Genomic DNA, 23,661 nt, shown 5'->3' on the forward strand with positions numbered 1-23,661 from the left:
ACTTATAGTTAAATTCTGGGAAAGCATGTTTCATTTAAAAGTTTTTTTTTATTCGTTCCTGTCTGTCTTCTAAAATACTCATATCTAAAGATATTATTAGTGACAGGAATGAGCAATAAATAAAATGGAATACCAGATTTTTCTATAAATCATTCAGACATCAAATAGTATCATTTTTTGGCTTGTATCCTTTGAATTATCATACCATTCCATCATATCTCAAATCTGTCTACCTACAGAATTGATATAGAATAGATTGTCAAACTCCATGGGAACAGATAATCAATAAATGATCATGATACAAAATATATCTCAGTAATGTAACATCAATATTTCAACAAAATAATAACAGAATGACATTATTTATAGCTTTATTTTTACTTTGATTTTTAAGCTTAAGAACTATTTAAGTATACATTTGCATAATACCCATGATATAATTTTACTGGATTACTACAACAAAACATCAGAGAAGATATTCTTTTTGCATCCATCTTATATTTGGAAAAGCAAATAGGTTAAGGGAATAAACAAAGTTTATAGAGCTAGTTATTGAATAGTCGGAAAAAGAACTGGACCATTCTAATGTGCTAACTATGCTTTTTCTCTTTGGCATATTATTCATGTAATCATTAAGAATATACTATTACGTAATTACAGTTGGAAACATTACAAAGGGAAACAACTTTCACAAAATCATTATTGTAGATAATGGACCAAGCTCAGAGGAATTTAACTTTCAGAGCTATGTCACTTGTATATGGCTATGGGTAAATGAAAGAAAGATTAATAGGGGGATGAGAGCAAGGGGTAGGGCGAGGGGAGGGGAAGGAGAGGTACTGGGGTCTGAATTAGAACAAGATGTATTCCATGCTTATATAATTATGTCAAAATAAATTATACTGTTATATATACCTCAAAACAACCAATAAACATTAGTAAGAAATGTTTTGTATTTGTTTAGAAGTATTTGAAATTGTTGGTATTTCCCTAATTTTGACAGGGGATAAATTTTTTGCATGTAAAAGTTACTACAATTTTTTAAAATATATTGACTTTACAAATTTTTGCCATTAATTGCTATCTAAACTTGGTGGGAACACTTCTGCATATTGAGTCTCTGTCAACTTTTACTATGAAATGATGAATCTGATTTTTAATGAGTATCGATAACTAATCTTTTTATACTGAATGTCATATAAATAAAATTATAAATCACAAAATAATGCTTTATCTAATTGATTTTTATTTTAGCAAATTGAAAAATCATGGTGTACATAAGAAGTTCTTCACTATTTAGAAACTGGATATCTGTATGTGTGGAATGAATGTAGAGATGGATGGGAAGTATGAGATGGATATAAAGATGGATGGAGAGAGAGAGTTATTGAATAAGCAATAGGGATGAACATGGGGGGGTCATAAGAAAGTACCCCTTTAGATTTATATGAAGCATGGAAAAAATAATATGAATATTTTTATAAAATCAGTTTTCCAAGTTAAAGGGAAAGTGCATCGTAAGGACTTTTATTTGACAATCCTTAAAACATGTGTCTCTATAAATACAAAAATCAACTCATAATACATAATAAAAGTTCTGTCAATCAATAATATGTGTATATGTGAGTATGTGTGTGTGTGTGTGTATTTTTTTTACATATATTTTCTTATGTGTAACAACGAGTTTTCAGTATTGCACTTCCTCCACTGACTTGACCAGGTTGGCTAAGCTGATTAGTGGCTTTAAAGTGCTGTGACTGTGTCTAAATTTTCTCCAGCCAGGATCTAGAGTCAAGCCCTTCAGCTAAGTCCTTTTTCCTAGACTTTCCTGATGTACAGACATCATTGTCAGGAATTCAGCAGCTGTGACTTCATAGAATGTTGTTTGATATGGGAGAATATATTGCTTATGGTGAACACATTCTCTGACAAGTATCCAAAGCAAATCTAGGTGTCCATAAACCCACTAAAGGTGTTTTTCTGTAAGCTTTCTTTGTTGTAACAATTTTAGAGATATCCAAAAATGTTCCTTCCCTCTTTGGCTATAATTATTTCCCTATCTGTCCTCCTTCCTCTTGTGCCTTTACTTACCCACTCTAATAATACCATATTAAATGTTTTCATTCAGTTAGAATTGGGCATAACTAATTGTCATATGCTTTTTATGGTCTAATGTGATTTTGAATTTTTAAAATTCTCAAAATGAAACAAGTTTGAACATATCTTAGATAATGAAAGAAAATGTAATCATCCTATATAAAAAAATCTTTGAGAAAGGTTTGAACAGGAAGAGATGAAAACAGTTGAATGGGGGAAAAAGTGGAAGGTATTAAGCTTTAGTAAATATAGATGCAATAAAATAGAAATTTAGAAATTTGAATAAAGGAATGAAATTGCACTGTGGACATGAAGTGTGTTAAAAGTAACAAGTAAATACAGTTTCTTTGTGACTCACATGTGACATTATTTCAGTGAATACTTAAAAGCTGTACCTGACTTCTTTGATTTTTTAAAACTATTCCTTTATATAACCTATTTATTTACTCTTGAAGTTGTCACTGATTTTGTTCATACTCTAATGTGTCAATAAGGCAGTACAGGCTTTTTCTAGACCCAAATTTTTGTGTGGTCCACTAAAAGATAATCAACTCTTGAAGTAGGATCTAAATAATATGAAAAATTGTTGTTTCCTTTATATTGTGTATTCCTGATAATCTTTAATGTTTGAATAATATATTCATCTTACAGATTTCCATAGAAATACATTGGCCTTTACCAAACTATTTCATATAACTCAGATAACCCACAATTTCACTTGTTCCACATGATATTAATAAATATTCCAAAAAGCAGCATTCCTTGGTTTGCAGAGCATTGCAGGTGCTATATATTTTCCTTGTAGAGTTTTATAGACTTCATTTGCATATGAGTAGCTCTGAGAGACCTTACAGTAAAATAATAATACCGACGATGCTGTTAAACAAAATCTATTTTTTAAACAGTTTGAGAAATGCCAAAATATGTATAATGCATTATGTGGTTGAATGTATTAATGGATAATGTTATACAGTTACAACAACCAGATACCACAAGCAGAGTGTCTTCTTGCTTCTACTGTTTATATGACAAAGAATTATATGGTCTTGTCCTAAATTTGACAACTACACACTGGAAACTAGATTATTATCAAACTCTTTTTCACCACTTCTCCCACATAAATGAAACTTTTCTGTTTTATTGTTGTTTGTTTTGTTTTGTTTTTGGTTGGTTACCAGGGATTGAACTCAGGGGCACTCAGCCACTGATCCATATCCCCAGCCCTGTTTTGTATTTTATTTAGAGACAGGGTCTCACTGAGTTGCTTAGTGCCTCACTTTTGCTGAGGCTGGCTTTGAACTCGTGATCCTCCTGCCTAAGGCTCCTGAGCTGCTGGGATTACAAGCATGAGTCACCACACCCAGTTTTTTCTATATTTTTAATCCCTTTGTTTCCATTTTGTTTTCCCCTCTTAAGCTTTTTAATCCATGACAGTAAGACCTCTCTGACGTTGGATCTATCCCATCATTATTTAGGAAAAAGTTTTACTAGTGCCTGCTTTCCTGCCTCACCGTCCAGCTCTGCCCTATTCACAGGAACTTTGTTTGATATGACAAAGTAGCCTTCTGAATTTTTTCTTCAAGAAGCCCATCTGTCTATCTTGTTTTCAATCCAATCTACTCCTAGATTTCCCACATATGACAGGAAATACTAATGTGTGTCATATTGTCAAATGACATTCCTCTCATGAGACACAGGGATATTTTAATATAGAATAATACTTGCATTGCAAAAGACTAGGTCTCGTATAGTATAATTCTAATCCCCAGATGTAGGCTCTTTGATTTAGTTCCACAAGTTCATATTGAATGCTCTGGTAGACCATAGGGTTTGATACCTTTTGGTCTCCTGGTCTTCTGGGTTCTATACATTGAGTTTTTAGGAGTGACTAATGACAAGGAATAAAGAAGTACAAATATCTTTAATTTAAGACCCTGTACTAGCAGGAAGAAAGTAATTTCTTTGCATTAATTCACATGGAATTAATCTGTTTTCTTTTGTTTTGTTTTGGGTATATAAGTGGTGACTTTTGTGGCTGTGCATACAATGTCTTTCAGGTCTGTTATCTGGCAGTAGACATGGTTTCCAACTACTGGCGATTTTGATTTATCCACCACTTTTTTACATTCCACCTGTACTCCTGGATCATTCTACCTTCTGTCTCCAGAGCAATCCAAGGGGATACTGTCAATACATTTGGTTGGTCTCAAAGATTGTTACCTAAACAGTAAGCCAGTGCCTATCTTTGCTCACAGGGGTGCGTCTTGACAGAGTACGTGGAGGTCGGCAGAAGTACAAGCGCAGAATAGATGCAGAAAACAGCCCATACCTGAACCCTCAGCTGGTTCAGCCAGCCAAAAAGCCATGTAAGTACCACAGATGTGTCTGGCTTCCCACAGCACGAAATCCTCCCAGTTGGCTCTATGTATATCCATGTTGGCATGCCCAGCTCTACTGACTCCAAGGAGATTTCTCTTTGTTGGAGAACAGTGGTTCTCTTCCCATGAACTGTCTGTGAGGAGCAATAGCAACTCAACTAATTATCTTTTATTTTTTTCTCTTAAAGATGTCTTTAGGGTTTTTTTTTTCCCCTTACCTTGTACCTAGTCATTTGTAGAAGCATAAGCATAATAATGCAGAGCTTATATAGTATGAATTTTACATTTACTGGTTATCTTTATTTGCGGAGCTACATAAAATGGATCATACTGTGATCATTAGTTCATTGGAGCTGTTAGTTTCGGATTTCACAAGAAAGTGATTTTTGTAGTTTTCACTAACTAAATGAGTTTGGCTGCTCAACCTCCCAATGAAAATACATTAGGGGCCTCATTAATTTGGAGCTATAGAAGGTTAACACTCTAGATAGCAATGGATTAAAACAAGAATGAACCCTACTAATAACAAGCATAGGTTGGTGGTTCCATCTCAAATGCCCTTATGGGCATTATGAATTGTTTTTCAAGAGCTCATGGTTTTATGATGCCAGGTTGCAATTTGATAGGATGATGGGTACATTGCTAAAATGCAAACCCCATTCTCCTTGTCATTAACTAAAAAGAGTTGGAATATAGATTGAAGCAATAACTGCATCCCATTTTCTGAAAAATCAGTTAATAGCTGTAGTGCAACAGAGCTAGCAATTTAGGGTGTTTATGCATAGAGTTCATACTAGACACTGGGAAGTGCTTTAAAAGAAAGAATTCTCACAGTTAGCCCTCTTTGTCACAGAAGACACAACACACTCTCATCAGAGGAAGTTGCCTCTGCAGCATTCTAGAAAAAGAGTGGGGAATTTTTGATCTGCTTTCAAGGGAGGAGAAAGTATCCACTTCGAATTCAGATTCTCCAGGAGGGGTCACTGCTGTGCATCATCCATGCGAGCATATGGGAATCTGTTAAATAAATAAAGCAGACCCTGAACTGTAAATGAAAGGACATTTTAGCTATGTCAAAGGAAAAACAACCAGTTTTACATAAAATTAAAGCTTAAGTGAACATATGGCATAGTTTCCTTTTGCCTTTCCAAAAAACATTATGTTGATTATACCTTCAATTGTCCAATCTGGCATCCTCTCCTCAGCCTGCATAAGCTGTTTGGCATTCTGCAAATACAATCTAGGACTGCATTAAGCAGATTTTGCACATTATAATAAAAAACTTTCTGATAATACAATAAAATGCAATAAACACTAATGCTTAATTTCATTAGAGGTTTAGGTTTAGTTTTCCTTGATTCAATAATACACAGATTGCCCATTTCTCATTTATTTTATGCTAACATTGACTGAAGCCATTGATAATTTCCTTTATGGAAAGAAAAATGAGCACCAGCCCATTTATAAGTCAACACGATAGAGGAATATCTATCGTTTTCTATGTAAACCTGAGAAATTGGGAAGTGGCTTGTCAAGTACCTTTAAGAAGATTACGGCAATTTCAGTGAGCTCCATTTGTCTGAGATAAAAAGGACTCCTAATAAATCATTACTCATTATCTAAGGGCCTCTGTGTTAATTTTCCTCAGTCCATCCAATTAGTGTGTTTTTGTAACAAACATTTATAAAACTTAATTTTCAGATCCTGTCAGATAAGTGTCAAGAGACTGTGCATGGGCTCTGCGGAGAATGTGGTTGGGGAGATTTCCGCACCCTGACTGATGTTTGTCTACTACAAAGGCCCAAGATTGAAAATTGGGTTCTATTGATTCTAATTAGGGAAACATTAAATAAGATTTACCTAGAAACAGTGCTGCCGGCTATTCCATTTTCTGAACGCTGGGAATTTCTGAGCTTTAACGAAATATCTCTGATCCCCTGAGTCAAATATCCATTGACTTGGGTAAAACAGGTTGCATTTTACTTGTGTTAAAAAAAAAATCTAGAATGGTGATTTCCTTCAGTTATATGTTTGTGCCCTTTACTATTGCATTTTCTTCTAATCCTGAGAATCTAGTGGTTGCTGACAGGTTTTGCTGCATTGTCAGAGCAATGAAAGTTGAAACTTTTCCAAGCGAAACCAAAAATACAGGGTGTTATTTCTGTAGCATATATGAGAAACAAATGTCACTCTTTGTAGATCCTACGAATTCAAAAGAATGCATTTCATTTTTAATTTTTCTAGAATGTATGGTATTTGGGAATATTTCCTCCCAAATCCACATATACAGTTTAATGATTATTGACTATTATTGCCAACAATGACTGATTATCTGGTGACTATTTGAAAGACATATGATTCATAGCCATATTAGTAAATTTTAAAAAACATCATGCTAGGAAAAGCCTCAATTGTAGCTTGGATAAATCTTGTTATTTCATGAAAGAAAACTAAAAGGGATGCTGTATTTAATTCTACATTTTGTGCAGTGTTGTCCTTTTAGGTTAAAAAACTTAAAAACTCAGTGAAAGGCAAATGGTCTCATAGATACAGTGGAAACTTTGACTTTGTTCACAAAGAGCCTATTTAATATCCTGGTTTTCCAGGATAATAATACATAGAATATTTAAATATGTAGGTTTATTCTCACCCATTCATATCTGCACACAGAGAAGAAAGTGTAAAATCTAAAGTAACATAGAGAAATTGAAAATGGGTCCAACAAGAAAAATTGTTCTGTTAGCCGGGATTTCCAACCCCTTCCATAAACTCTCATATGCCCCTGAGGAATAAAACACATTTGATGTGAGGCTTTCCATTTGTCTCTAGTGTTTATTTTATGAAGGATTCTTAAAACATATATCACAAATTTCAGACAGATAAATCTGAACCAGAGAATGAACTAAGGACAAGAGATGAAAATGGAGGATTAAAGAATTAGGCACTCAGAGGAGAAAATACTGCAACATTTAAGTAGGAGTATTTTTATGGAAAAAAAATTAAGTTATATTTGGAAGGTTGACTGGGTGTCTGGGGAGGGGGAGAAAGGAAAGACTTTCTATTGAATGCATCCCACAGAGATAGAGTTATATAGTCAGTAATTCACCCAGGCAGAAGGGCTCCGACCTTTGCTCCCCTTTAAAGGAATTAAGACAATTAATGACTTTCATGCCCATTATGACTATGGGCATTAGTAGTTCTCTGCCTTCTGCATTACAGTCTATATTTCAATGGTTCACTGTGGTTTTTTTACTTTACAGCTATTGCATACTATTTAATCTGATTTCCCAAATCCCACTTAAGAATCCAATAGCAAACCCAGAAAGCTTCTAACTTCTTTTATCTGTTTGTTATAAAAAAAAAATTCACTACAGGACAGATGCTTCATTCCCGCAAAAACAGGTAAAGCAAAGAAGAAGAAAATATGTTCCATTGTGTCTGCAGTGGTGCCTTCCTTGCTATGAATTTTCCTGAACACTGTTTAATACATATATATAAAACCACAAATGTAATATTTTGAGCTTATTGTAGGCTATTTGAATGATTTTTTTTAAGACAAAGAATACTTTAGGGTTTGTAAAAGAGGGATGATACTGCTAGTGATGCTGTAGTGCTCTGGTCTGATCCTGCAGATAACAAGATTGTCTCACATCTGTTGGTGGCTGAACCGGAGAAGATCTATGCCATGCCTGACCCTACTGTCCCCGACAGTGACATCAAAGCCCTCACTACACTGTGTGACTTAGCCGACCGAGAGTTGGTGGTTATCATTGGATGGGCGAAACATATTCCAGGTACATTTTCTGAAAATAAAAGAAAAAGAGAAAAGAAAAAGGTTGACATTAATTCCCTGGGTTTTATGTATGTATATAGATTTGGGCAAATTAATCATTTTCTCATAAGATTTTTTTTTGAACTTCCCATTTGTTTTTTATCACACTTAATTTAGAGCTTTGCCAATTTGATGAATAGAATCATAAGCCTTTATATATGTGTACCACCTTAAGCTCTCACTTATTTTTCATATATGAAGGTACTATTGGGAGTATAAGATAAAGAGAATTTAAGTCTTAAAAACGTAGTTTTATTGTTTTCAATTCTGAGCCTTTTCCTAAGGTAATGATTCTACTTTTTCTCTTCACTTTAAAAAATGTTATTGTCAGCATTATTCTAATTAACATTTTTTTCCTTTTAGGAATTACTTATTTTGTTTCTCATGGTGGCTATCTGCAATGAATTGCCCTTTCTGTTCATAAACTTGGGTTTACAATTAAATACTTACCAAGCATTTATATAGAAATTCTTAAAATAAATATTGAAGTGACATGGGAAATTTTTTCATGTGGCAATTTAAAGTTAGTATTTTAAAATATTCTATTATTTTTCTTTCTTGTCTTATCCAATAATGTCAGTAAACATGTACATGATCACAAGTTTTGAGAATTTCAGTATCCTACTTGAATTATTTTTTATTTGTTTGGACTTTGATCTTCAAATAGTTTATAAACAAGTTTTTGATGATGAACAATGTTTTTCTGGTACAGTTAACTTATTTCTGTCTCCTTAAACTAGTTTGTCTTTATGCTTTGAATGCTACAGTAATTTCTTTAATCAAATTGATGGAAGTCCCTTTCCCAGCCCACACTGAAACCAATTTATTGGTCATGATACGCCAGCTATGTTGCTAACAGTCGTAACGAACTGTCAGGCGATATCGCAGTGAAGCTAATTTGAAGTCATTAGGTGTGCAGCGTTCAGGCGACAATTTGTTACAGTGGTTAGGAACACAGCTGACATTTCTGAATGGCTTTGTTCAGTGTAGTTCTAGATGAGGCCAAGCAAATTGTAAACTAATTTAAACATCACTCTGTATTATACCAGCTACTTTGTCTTACACTGTTTGCTAATAAAGCACCCCAAATTAAGTCAAAACTAGTTAAATAGGTGAGCTGGAGTGTATTCTTTAGAAAAATGCCCATGCAGGCATTAGTATATCTATAAGAAAGCTAAGAATTTGATAATGTGGATAAGTGATAGTGCATTTGGATTGTAACTATGTCAATCATACAAAAATTAAAAAAAGAAGAAATTTACTAAAAGATATTAAAATATTTGGTTACCGTGATAATGGGAATATCCAGAATTTGCAAAACAGGACATGAAAACTTGTTTGGAAGGCAATTGTTATTGAAGGGTTTTATAGTAGAAGCAAAACTAACATCTGTTGCAGCATCCTTAGACATTTCACATAATCACATAATCAATATGATTTATATTAATATATAGCGTATCACTATTACATACATGTACCCATGCATATACACACAAATATATGTGTTTATAATAAAATTATTCTACTTCAGAGTTTTTCAGCCTTGGTACTATTCATATTTGGGACTAGATAATCCTTTTGTAGGCAGTTGTCCTGTTCATTATAAGATGTTTAGTGGCATCCTTGGCCTCCACCCACTAGATGCCAGTGGCACCCCCTAATGAAAATGTCCTCAGACATTGCCACATGTCTTCACAGGGATAAAAGTACACCAGCCTATCCCTCCTTCCCACAAATGAACCATTGTTCTAACCCAGGAATCATGTATGATTATCATCATTTCAAAGACAGATTTGAGGCAGAAAAGTAAAAAAAAAAAAAAAACACTTGCACAAGTTCATCAACATATCCAATACCTTCAAAACATATATTCAGCATTGCTTCCTGGGATAGAATTAGGATATTTTAGCCTCCAAGTTGATTGTATTTGAAAAAAATATTTCAAAATATTTAGGATGATAGTATTATTGTTGTTAGTGTCAGGAACATGAAGGGGGATGTCACTATGAGTCCAGACCACATATTTCTTCTGCAAACTTTGCTCAAGTCTCCCTGAAACAAGGGATTTTTCAAGCCAGTATTTTGATTTCATCCAGACATGTTATAGTAAAGACTACTAAAAGTTAACAACTTCTTCCAAACCTTCTGGAAAGGAAAAGTCAGTGATAAACTTTCAGGTCTGGTTGTGCATCTAAGTAGAAACGTCAGCTTATAAAGGAACTTATTAAAGTAATGGGGCTCTAGTGACTTTTGAAAAGATGGTAACTTTAAATAACTCTGAGTAACACTATTTTCAGTGGTGGAAACAATTACTATACGATTATGTGCTCAGTCATAAGCTGAGGCTTAGAGTTGGTGGGGACTGACGTTATTCTCTCTCCATGGCAAATGCCAGAGGAGGTCACTGTGGAGTGATGATTCACAGCTCTGATTTTCGTAATACCCTGAGGGTATTTTAAATGATTGCAAGGAATATCTTGCTTTTCAGAAGGGGATTAGCAAAACAGGAGTTAAACAAAATTCTTTTTAATTTTTTTAATGCATGTACCATCCAGTGTTTTGAGGTGGTAGAGAGGGTGCTCAGCCCTCAAAATATGCTGGTTTACCCTGGCTTCATGACAACAGAAAACGACACAGAGGTATGTAGAGCACTGGACAGGGAGGTAAAAGCAAAGAGAACATAAAGAATGAAGTCACATTTCTGCCTTGATACAAGTAAAATCATGTTCTTGACACATGAACCAGTCTTGATAAGTTAGGTAAGAGTCAGAATTAAAGACTAGTCAGAACTGAAATTTCCCATCTTAGTTTTAACTCCACAACTCATTGTTTTTATAAAGCTTACATTAAAAGGAAAGCAAACTCTTTTTTAAAAATAAACTAAAATTTGAGTCTTTGTTTTCTTTCAGCTGCTCTCGGCTTGTGTATGCACACACATACTCTCTTAAGTTTAGCATCTCAGATCAGATCAGTAGCCCTTCTGACTGCTAAGAATGAGCTTTTGTACACTTGCTTTTGCTACAGAAAAAGTGAAGAATTCAACAAAAGAAAACATTGAAGAAAAATACATATGGAGTGGGGTTTTTTTATCAGTAAATAGAATTAGTTGACTTACATTAATAAATCACATAAATGGGAAAGTGTGTTGTTATGAAACATGACCGTACTTTATCTATAGAAGAAAAAAGATCACAAGGGCTTTAGAAAATGCTTGACTTTAGCTGGAGGAGCATAAGGGCACAAGAACAGATGATGGTGCCCTAATAGCCCTTTTTAAGAATGACAGGGCCCCGCCATTAGCATCCTTTTATATCCTTGGAAATTGCTCATGCCTCGCTTTTCTGGTTCCTATCTGCCTGACTCTTTTTTATTTCTCTTTCAATTTCGTCCGCGCTCGGATAAGCGCATGCTAACACAATATGATTGAGCTGTAAAATGGAACGCTGTCGCCTCTAATCTCTTTTATGTAGATACGGAGGTACTGCACACTCGACTTCATTCTCTCCCCATTGTTGGCCTTTTTTAGAATGGGTTGCCAAGTAATGGAGGCTCTGTCAAATATTAGAGCTAGGTTTCACAGGATGTGATAAGACGATTACCAGCCCAACAGACAGATCTATTATTGTTCTTGGTGGTTGATTAAAATATTATTATGTGCTGGAACTTTGTTAACAAAATGCAGAAATGTGCTTAGTCAGATGGTGTTTTATTAAAAAAAAAATGCGTAACCCATATTAGCTGACCTATATAAGTGGCTTAAGTGTATTTACAGATCTTGTCAGCTTACTTTAAAAGAACAGAAAGGTATTTGAACAGTTAAATAAATGGATGTGTTTTAGATTTTTTTTTCCTTTTTCAATGTAGTAAATGTTCAGACTGACTTATTTATTTTTAACGTGACAAATTCAACAGTGACCTAGTCATGAAAAAGGACTTAGCTCAAATTTGGGGACCTCTTATTCACATTATTAAAAGAATGCCTATTATGATGCATTAAACAGGAAAAGAAAAACCTATAATTTTCTTCATATCAAGTGGAGGTAGGAGATATTAAGCTCTAAAAGAAAACCACACTATTAAGATGATGTTATAAAATAGTCTTTAAGTATATTTCTTCATGTAAGAAACAGAAAGCTAAACTATAGGAACCAATATTTTCCATTTACCCTGAAACACTTTTTTTTGTAAAAACATGCAATTATAAGAATGTATCAAAAATGACTCATTGGCTTGTCTTTTTTATAATTTTCTCAGAAAAAGAATTTAGACTTGCCTACAATGATGGAAATCTGTAAAGAGTATTAATTAAACTCTCTGTTAGGGCATAAGTTTTTCAAAAGAATAACTAAGAATATTTGGACAATTATTGCTAATGGTACTGTTTGGAGTTATACTTATTGTTCAAACAAGTTTTATGTACAGGCCAAATTTTAACACCACATTCTTTCCCAAGTTAAGTTATAAAAGTTTCACTTTAGTAATACATATTGCTAGATATTAGTGTATGAAATGCCCATCTTAAGCTACTTGTAGCATCATTAAGTGGTTAGGATGTACAAAAGCACATGAAATAGGGCAGAAATAATTACCATAAGATTATATTCCCATTTGTAATTGAAAGTATATTTCCATGTGTTTCACAAGGGATTATCGTTTGATGGATAAGAAGCAGGGCTTGGTTGACTAACGATGAATCACACACCATAAGCAAGTAGCATGTAGGACTGGGGTTGTGACTCAGTGGTAGAGCACTTGCCTAGCACGCGTGAGGCACTGGGTTCAATCCTCAGCACCACATAAAAATAAATAGAATAAAGTCATTGTGTCCATCTACACCTAAAGAAAAAAAAATTTTAAAAAGTAGCATCTGATAGTTTATTTTGAATTTCTATGATTGGAACTTGGTAAATGTGTATTAATTAATTGATTTAAAAATTTTGTTGAACTAAACTTTAATTGCTCCCTAAATTTATTTGTAGTTGTAATTTCTACCTTGCTATGAATGAATTAAAGCAATTGTAGACTTTTTTCTCAGAATTACTTTTTCTTTTGTTTATGTGAACTCAGTGATTTCAGAACTGTGAAGTAGTTGAGTGTTCTAGTTAAGTGGAGAAAAGTTAAATGTGAGACCCAAAGCCATGACAACTAAGAGGACTATTTCAACCACTATTTCAATTATAAGAATATGCAATTGTTAAATAAATGAAAGTTATGGTTAATATACTTAGTTGTATACCTGTGAGTCTAAAGGGTAGAATGATTCTGAAAGTAAAATCAGAAAACCTGAGCTGTAGATGAGAAATATTTATGTTACTTACTGTTCTAACCATTAATTATATTATGAAAATCAAATGAGGAAAAAAATGCACATGCAAATTATATTCCTATGTATAATTAATTTGCAAATTATAAACCATGATCTAACTATAAAGCATTCAGTGTTCATTTTTGTTTCCAAGGTACTGCACAGATTGTCAGTTTATTGAGATGAAAACCAAGTGACTCAGGAAGTTAGTATTCATAAAAGTTAATCTAAAATATATTCAGAGAAAAGACCAATTTTCACTGAGAAGAGGGAAAAACTTATTTATCTAGGAGGATCATTTTATGGGTATTGTCATTCTGTTCTAGGTGAAGAGGAAGGGATCATTTTAGCCTAAGTAATGTAGTCCATTGTGCATGACCAAACCAAAAATAACTGAATGTTTTATTATTTTCTAAAGTCAAAACTGTGAAATATAAATAAGAACCAATAAGTCAAAAAACATGTTGCGAAAAAATATATAATTAGAATGGTCAAATAAGCACCCCTTCATATCAATAGGTACCCTTGCTAGGAAACCATCAGTGTTTTACTTCTGCTAGTTACTAGGTATCCAAAAATATATTTGCTATCCATACATATCCATGCCATTGTACCTGAAGTATTTGAGTGTCTGCAATATGCGTTACACTTAGTACCATAGGAAATTTTCAAAATGTGCATGACATGGTATCTACTCTGAATCTTTTATCTGCATAGGTATATACAAATATGTGTGTGCATATATTTATAATAATCTTCATGATTTACAACTTCATTAGTTTCAGACCTAAATTATTCATCTTTATTCTTTTCCATGGAGTTATATTTTAAATATAAAAACAATTAACGTCTTTATAGCTCTTGATCATTTACAAAACATATTCATAACCTTTTATGTGATGTGCACAACAACTCCGGAGGCAAGTTTCTTCTGATTAGCCATACTTCATAGATGAGCAAATTGGAGAGTCAGAGCTTTAACTCACGCTGTTGGTACTGTTACTTAAATGATACTTTTAATGGACTTACATGACATTTTTACCAGTATCTTCTTTGTGTCTTTCTTCCCACTCCTCATCTACTTCCACTGTGTTCTTTTTCATTTATTCCAGGTTATCTACTTGGACTTCCTAATAAGTGTAGGCTCATGTAAAACATCTAGCCTATCTCTTTAATTTTGTGTATTTGCAAAATGAAAAGTTAAAGGGGAGTGAATAGAAAGGGAATGTATGACACATCTTTAAATCAATAAAAATCAAGATATTTATTGATAGTCTACCCTAGACATTCCTGATCACAAATTTTAATGAAGAGTCAATCATTGTTCAACTACTCATGTGAATAGCTGTAAAAGGTCCTTCAACGATTGGTTGTGAAGATCAGGTGCTCACTGTTTCTGACTTTGGTCAGATTCACTGGGTGTTGTTTTTGATGGAAACTTATAGGTAAACTGGAGTAGAAGTGAATAGTTGTGAATGACTTTGAACCATATTGAAAATGTTAGCTCTATCTCTTAGCATTGAATCAATGTCTGCTTCCCTTCTTTTTTCCTTGATTTCCTTCCCTCCTTGCATAAGCATGTAGTGAGCTATGTGTTAGGCACTGTACACAAAGGATACACACAAGAATACAGCACAGGTTCTGCTTCAAAGACTCTCAGGGTGCCCTGGGTGATATAGAACTATAACCAAATAATGACAGCCATGTGGAAACATGGAAGGAAGACATGACTGGAGCTAGAGACGTAGGCAAGGACCCTATCATAGAGAAACTTGAATTTCATACTGAGGAAAACCAATGTCCTAACAATGGTATGGAACCCCCACTGAAATTTTTAATTGACAGTGACCTGATTATAACTTCATTTTGAAAAGGTTAAAATCAGGGCTGGGGATGTGGTTCAAGCAGTAGCGCGCTCGCCTGGCATGCGTGCGGCCCGGGTTCGATCCTCAGCACCACATACAAACAAAGATGTTGTGTCTGCTGAAAACTAAAAAATAAATATTAAAAAAACTCTCTCTCTCTAAAAAAAAATCATTATTAAAAAAAATTAGAAAAGGTTAAAATCAGAACCTTTGAGTCAAGTTACATAGAGAAAGCTTTCTCAATACTTTTGAAAATAACAATGTTACCTTTCTAAAATGTTGAAGATTTCTGTATGTATTATATATTAAAATATGCTATCATCTTCAGGCAAGTTCATGGTCATTGCTAACCTCTTTTTTTTTTGAATGATAAAGTAACATGATGAGTCCAGTCATTCAGTTCATCATGTAGCACAATCTTTCAGAAGCCTGAAATACTCTGAAATCTACTGCTTTAGGATTACCAAAACATTGGAATCCTACAGACCTGGCACAGGTCTCTCTTTCTTTTATGATATTCTCCTTTTATTAACGGATCTGTTGCCTCTAACTTTGGGGTCATTCTTAACTTGGCGAGTTAAACAGAGAAAACTGTTTGGGTCTTATGGGAAATTGTTATATAAAAGTTGGTATAATTAGTATAATCCACAAATGCTTAAGTGCGTGATTAAAGCAGTTCTTTCACCTCTAAAAGAATTCAGTAGCAGCACAGAACACGAGGCATGGCGTGTTTTGTTTTTCCCTTTGCTCCTTTTTGACCCTCTTTCCAACTCTAGTCCCACTGCCCTCAGTGGCTGGTTGCACTTTTTCCCCTGCGTCCCCCTTTATCTGCCTCAGCCAATCTCCAAATGAATGCATGTCTATCCTAGCCTTGGCTTTGACACTCTGGATATATTGATTAATAGTTGCCCTAAGCTCCTTTTAGCAAATCAAATTTTCACTTTTAGCAAGGATTTCGCCTCTGATTTATTCAGCAAAGTGAAATGCACTAAATTGACTTTGACATTCAGGGAAAATGGCCGAAAAACAAAGAGCAGAGGAAAAAGATATAAATTGTATGGCAGCTGGAGTTTTCAAGCATCAGAGAAACAGTTTTCTATGAAATACAGAGTAATTCAAAAGCACTTTTTAAACACATGCAAGTGATTTCTTTAACAAAAAGATTTTTAGCTGCTGGGTTTTCTTTTGGAAAAAGGTTCGGTTCAAAATTTCTGGTATAATATTTTGTATTTTGTAGATGACAATAACTTTGTAACCCTGGTTTGTACCTATCAAAATGAGTTTATGGAAGGTAGGAAATATCGTAATTGCTTTGGAAGAAACATATTGCAGTCATCTTATACAAACTTGAATGATTAACCTGAAAGTGTTGGTGTCCTCTAGCAGTGGCAGCAACAGGAATTTGTGTTTGTGTGTGTGTTTTCTAAATAGTGGAGTTTTCTTATTGCCACCAGGACAATTAGAAATAATTTTGAAACTCAAACCTCAGTATAGAAAATTCAGGTAACTGTGCTCTTTTGTATATCCTCAGCTGTGTTTTTTTTATGTAATTAAATCAGCCTGTTTCCTTGTTAGACCAAGGTTCAGTGGATAAGTAACCACCAGGTTCAAAATACAAAGCGTGGTTTTGATGTGTCAAAAGAAATGGTGCTGGTGTGGATGGAGAAATGTGGAAAGGCGGCTGAACTCATGATAAGCCCCTGAAAGATATTAAAGGTGTGAGGAATATAGGAATTTTTTTAAATATTGAGATCTCATAGACTGTTGCATTGCCCCTACAAGGCATTAGTTTGAATTGACCGTTCATTTACCTCTTTCTTGTGCAACATTCTCTACTCTCTAACTGTATATTTTAATAACTTCATCTCTTTTTAAAAAATATTTTTATTTGTTATTGGTATCTTATTATATTTGTATTTTATTGTATTTATACTTTATGTGGTGCTGAGAATCGAATCCAGTGCCTCACCCATGCTAGGCAAGCGCTCTACCACTAGCTAGAAGAATTCAGTAGAAGAACCCCCTGACTTGTCAAAACCACTTTCATTGACAAGACTTTCTAAGCAGTTTATGTTGCATGGTAAATTGACATAATAGCACTATTTGTTTATTATAAATATCTTGATATTTCTTTTAAGAAGAAATTTTCTGTCCCCCCACCAAAAAAAAAAAAACTATGATTTTTTTTCTGAAGTAGGAGCCTACTTTTATTTTTTATTTACTTTGGCCTGATTAAAGAATAATGTACATAGTATAAAAATACTTAGAATTTTGTTTCATCTTTTCTTGTGCCCTTGGATTTCTTAGGGTGCAGTTCAGATTATTTTTACATGAATGAAAAAGTACTGGTGCATGCAGTTTAGTTAAAGAGAAAATTATAATGGATAAATTCCACCCCTTGCTAATTCTGAGCACTGTTATCAGTTCAATTTAGTTAATCCCAAAATTTAACTAGTCTCCATTAGCCACATAACTTTGCTCCTAATTAGAGAATTATATTTCCCATTGACAGAATGGGCATGAAGTCCTAACCACAAGTTTATAATATTATAAAATCAAGAAGGGGAAAAAGACCAGTTTCTTCTACTGGATTTAGATTAAGCAAGTTGATAACTGAATGTGCAGGTCAGCAGCAGAGCCTGTCCAGTTTCAGGGAATCATCTGAGCCCAATTAAGTACCATCACTCTAGGGGTGTCTCCAAAGAGCAGGGAGCTCCTCTCCGTGTGAGGGAGGCTTCACACCTGCTTAACCTACATTAGGAAAGGATTAATTACCTGAAGCGCCAGTCCCTCCACTAGTCAGCACGTTTGTGGCAGGGCACATGGTGGCCTGGGCTGCAGAGGGAAGAAGGGGAGTGGAGCAGCTGGGGGTTCAGAGAAAGACCAGCTCCTCCTAAGGTGGTCAGCACTTTCCAAAGGAAGAAAAATATTAAAAAACAAAGCTGCTCTGATATTGTGATATGTTTATGTCATAACAGCACCCAGTGGCAGGGTGTGTTCCCATAGATTTATACACCTGAAGGAGAAATGTGCTGCTTCCACTGTAAAGTTTCTCATGTTAATTTTTTTTATCTGTTTCCACTGTAAAGTTTCTCATGTTAACTTTTGTATAGAAAAATATGGAATAATTATTGTAGATTTACTTCTAAGAATGGATGTTATTTTGAAGTAAAAGGATCTTGTTTGTTAGGGAGCATGCCTAGAGGAAACTTTTTGATACTCTTTTTAAATATATGGAATAATAACAAAGCAAGATCCCTTTCCCCCCCCCCAAAAAAAAAAGATCAATTTGGAGATGATAAAGTGGTAGTGGACCTTAGAGATCATGTACTGGAGCTTTGCATTTTAAGAAGAGACACTATACTGTAGTGGGCAGAGGAGTTAGAGATCCTGGTTCAAATTCTCAGTTTCCATGGAAGATAGTGCCTTTTTTCTCTGAGCTGATATAGGCAATCTTGGTGTGTGATTTTTAAATGTTCAAACAAATGTTAAATGCCTTTACTTGTACATTTTTAGATAAAGACACCTAAGAGCAGGAAAGTTGAATGACATACCCAAAGCCAGAGGCTAGTCAGAGGTAAAGTTGAGACTAAAACAGGTATTTAACTCATAGTTCAGCACTATAAGTTTTTATCATTTTCACTAACAGTATATACCTTTATGCATAGTATTAGTAGCAAGCTATATGTTAACTTTACTCTCTATTATACCACATATATATCATATATTACATATATATTATATAGACATATGTATATATTAAGTGAATGTAATATTTCTTGGTAGAATAATAGTAAAAGTATTATATAAAAATTATTTTGATATATTTAAACAATTATTATGTCTCAAATTCTAAGCAATAAACCCATGTTATTCTTTGATCTAGCCTGAATATTACATCTGAATATTTCAAATCACATCCTTTTCTGAATGATTATTAGTCTATTTTTATGGATCAGAATTCTTCTCTACCAAGCAGGAGAATATAATAGAGACAAACCCCTGACTAAGGTTTGAGATTGGGAAACATGGCCAACAACCCAAAGAGTTTGGTGGATAGAAGATTGGCCAAAGATTTTGATACAGAGCTAGATAAGCCAGATAAGAAAAGGATGAAAAAAACTGATTTATAAACATCTTGAACTTACTGTGTAGACACTAATGCTGTCTTTTAAAAAGAAATGTTTCTGGTACTATCCTGAAATTTTAACATTTGGCTAAAATTAATTTGTGAATAATCTTTGGGTTTTAATTTACCAGATCAGTTATCTGACCCCTTAGACTCAGCAAGGATCTTAGCATGTCTGTATTTGCCATGCAGCTTTGCCCCAAACTACCAAGGTAATTTTATATACTTGGATTAGAATTATTATTTAATTTGAGTCTAACCATGGTACATTAATATGCTTGAGTGATAGGGTAGGGGGTGCTGAGAATTGAGCCTAGGGTCTTATGCCTGCTAAAGACATACTCTTCTACTTGTCTTATGATACAAGGTCTGCTCCCAGCCCTTGAATAAATTTTATATGGGCTGAAAACAGGTAGTATCATTATTGTCACAACGTCAGTAGGATACTATTTGAGATACCTGAATATGGTAATAAGCTTTATAAATGCAGGTTGACATTTTCCTAAATCTGCAACATTCAGTCCCCCAACAAAAGTACCATATGGGATATATTTTTTGTAGCAAGCTAATGCCTATGCATTCATGCTCTGAACAGAAGTGTATGTTGAGAGCCGTCTATGCGATGGGCCTTATATTAAATTTGCTCTACTTGGGAGACTGTCTCTGTCATTATGATTTTGATGTACAGTTTATTATCAAAATACTTTTGAATTTTTCTTTCAGCAACATCATTTTGCAGCTCATTCAGGATGCCGTGTCACTCAAGAGTCTTAAAGAGATGTTTTATTTTCATGTTTAATTGTATGGGGTCTTTTTGTTTTTTATTGGTTCTTTTTAGTTATACATAATATCAGGATTCATTTTGACATAATTATAAAAGCATGGAATATAATTTACTCTAATTCAGTCCCTAGTATTTCTCCTTTCTCTCCCTCCTCCACTGCCTGTTTTCTTCCCTCTACTCTACCGATCTCTCAGTTATTTACTCTTAGTTTGTTTTGTTTTGTTTTGTTTATTTAGTTAGTGTCTTGTGAACATACACAATGGTGAGATTCACTGTGGTGTATTCACATATGTACATAAGAAAGTTGGGTCAGATTCATTTCACCATTCATTTTCAGAGTGATCCAAGGCAAATGTGAGCCATGACCCTTGACCTACTATTTCAATATTTTTCTCTCTACAACTCTCCATTCTATGTTCTGAATATCATTGAGGTTTTTTGGACTAAATTGAGGGCTAACATCTGCTGAAATGGGTTTTTTAAATGTTATTTTAAAATTATACATATATGTGTGGTGGTTCTAAAACCATTTGAATTCTAAATGGTTAAGCATCCTCAGAAACAGAGTCCCTTTATGAACAGAGACTTCATTCCTACATTAGGGAAGGTAGCGGTATTTTTACTTTAAGAAAAGGTTCTTCATTTGCCATGACTTAAATATGGGCATATGGAGCTGATGGCAGCTGTAGTTTTTCTTGAGATTGTTGAAGTCCTCCTACTTCTGTCGTTAACTTTTGTACTGCAAATGCAGTTCAGAGGCACAGGCTCCATGTTGCATCCATACTTGGCTTGTTATCCTCTTATCAAGCTCTTAGCATCCCTTTGTTTATTTGAGGCGACAGGAAGACTGTGTAAAGGCTGCTTAGTCAGGGATATCAGCCTTGTTGGCAGGGGAGTGATTGCCAGTTGAAAAACAAGGCATTATTGCTCATTTTTTCCCTCTTATTAGTTTGATTACATTTGCAAATCAAATCAATCCATCAGACATGATCAGGCCTCGTCCGCATTTTAAGGAATAGTAATCTCCGTCTAATAAGATGCAAATGTGTCACATCGGTAAGTAACCAATAAATCATCGTCTTGTCTTTGGCAATCATTAAATATCAGAACCAACAGTCAATTTTTAGTATTTTCAATTTGCGATATGCCGCTGGAATATAAAGATAGATGGACGTAATTACACAAACCAAACACTATTTCAGTTCATTCCAGACAGCAAATTTAGTGGAAGGTATAACTGGCTTGTCATCACACTACATTATTCCTAGCGGTTCATGCAAAGTTCACAGACAAGCTTCAAATGGACATTGCTTTTTTTCAACTTCTAACAACGTCCCCACAATGGCAAGCAAACTTTGATGTAAGGACTTGAACTGACTTCCGCATGGCTGTTGAAGTCAGATGCCAGTATGACAGAAAACATATGTTCTCTCCCATCAGAAACTGCTGGCAGTGCCAGCTCCAATCTTCTATATTTTCTGTTTTAAAAAAAATGAACTCACAAATGTAAAAATAAAGAAAAAAAACAATCAAAAACCCTTCAGATGATTTATACCATCCTCATCTATTTTGATGGAATAGTTTCCTACAAAGGGAAAAGTAAATAAAAACTTTATTTTTCTAAGTTTCACATTTTAGAGTTCCTCGTTTTGGGCAATGTATTCTTTTGCTCTAAACCATGCACTGTGAAGATTTGCATGTCTGCAAAGCCCTAATAGAGCTAGGGAAGAAAGTGTGTTGATTTTTGGCACATAGTGAAATCTTGATGCATGTAAGATGTTATAATTCAAAGGACAAGAAATGTAATTGTTTGGATGGAATATCTGAGCAGAGTGTCTTTTCCCTAATTATGCTTGCTTGGCAACTCAATATCTGCTGATTAACTGTGACACTTGCCCTTTTATTTATTTATTTATTTGCAAAAATTGTCCTGTCACAAATGGAGGAGCCTTCCTCAATTTATTTTTGGCTCTTTTTGATTATCTCAGTGTAATCAATATTTGTACTTTTCCCTCCATTTCTAACATCTTCCTCTTGGGTATTTATCTTACAAAAAGCTTTGAAATAAAAAGGGTTTTTTTAAATTTTTTATTTTTTGAGATGAGATCCTCCTGCCCCAGCCTCCCAAATAGCTGGAATTATAGGTGTATGCCACCATGCCTGACTTTTGAAAGCTTTTAAAAATCATTGATCTGATATTTAAAACTTGCAGCATCTCTCTCTTTGACTTTACTTTTCATCTTAGCCTGCCCTACTTAGTGATATTACTCTTATTTTTTTTACTGTTCTTCCTTTCTTATGTTATTAGAAGCTAAATAGGATGTGATACACACACACACACACACACACACACACAGGACATGACCTTGGTGCACCTGCTACTTATTTTGGTGGTTCTTCAAATAGTCCATGATTGATTCCAGCGTGGCTTGACAGATTTGTCATATTCTATATAGTTAAAATTAGAGCTTACCAGTTGGCAAAGCCAATCCTTTGTCCTCCCAGGCCTCCATTTGCAAAGCAACCTCTTTGGAAGATGACTTAATAAAATCTCTCATATAAAATTGACAAAATTAAACTTTTACTGCATTAGTTACTTATTTAAGTCTATTGAGTTCCTTCTTGCTACTCACTCTGCAAGGAGGTGAAATAAAAAATTGAACAGGATATATGTGGGCTGGGCATTGTAAAACATACAGTCTGTAAAGGTTATAGACAAGCCAAAAGGTGATTTGACACAGGGTTCTAAGTGCACAGATGGGGCATCACAGCACAGTATGGGTGCACTCTAAAGGAAACTCTCATTTTTTAATTCAGGGTAGTCTTCTTGAAGAAAGTGACTTCTCATCTGAATTTGCAGGATGTATAGTAATCTAGTGCAGATTCATTGACAGGAAGGCATCAAGTTGAAGGTTTCATTAAGTATTTGTTTCCTTTTTGAAAACAAGACCTATAGTATAGATTCAACAGGTTCATTTTCAGTACCTCTCTCTTTCTTTGTTAGCAGAACTGAAGGGCATCATTTATTGAAGAACAAAGACCTTTGCTTCAAATTTTAAGATGTTGGGCTGCGGATGTGGCTCAAGCAGTAGTGTGCTCGCCTGGCATGCATGGGGCGCTGGGTTCGATCCTCAGCACCACATAAAAATTAAAAAATAAAGATGTTGTGTCCACCGAAAACTAAAAATTACTAAAAATTCTCTCTCTCTCTCTCTCTCTCTCTCTCTCTCTCTCTCTCTCTCTCTCTCTCTCTCTCAAAAAAAAAAAAATT

At 34.5% G+C, this 23,661-nt stretch overlaps 1 protein-coding gene across 11 annotated transcripts in view; it reads left to right on the forward strand.

Annotated features, from left to right (window-relative positions):
* Esrrg (estrogen related receptor gamma) overlaps positions 1–23,661 on the forward strand; it is a 593,548-nt gene that overhangs the window by 526,336 nt on the left and 43,551 nt on the right. For all 11 annotated transcript variants that reach the window (XM_026387967.2, XM_077802283.1, XM_026387968.2 and 8 more), the window contains 2 exons: positions 4,353–4,463; positions 8,108–8,269. In XM_026387967.2, coding sequence (XP_026243752.1) covers positions 4,353–4,463; positions 8,108–8,269 — 273 coding nt within the window. The remainder of the gene's footprint in view (positions 1–4,352; positions 4,464–8,107; positions 8,270–23,661) is intronic.

This window comes from Urocitellus parryii, chromosome 9 (assembly GCF_045843805.1).
Source record: "Urocitellus parryii isolate mUroPar1 chromosome 9, mUroPar1.hap1, whole genome shotgun sequence".
In the NCBI taxonomy this organism is placed as follows: domain Eukaryota; kingdom Metazoa; phylum Chordata; class Mammalia; order Rodentia; family Sciuridae; genus Urocitellus; species Urocitellus parryii.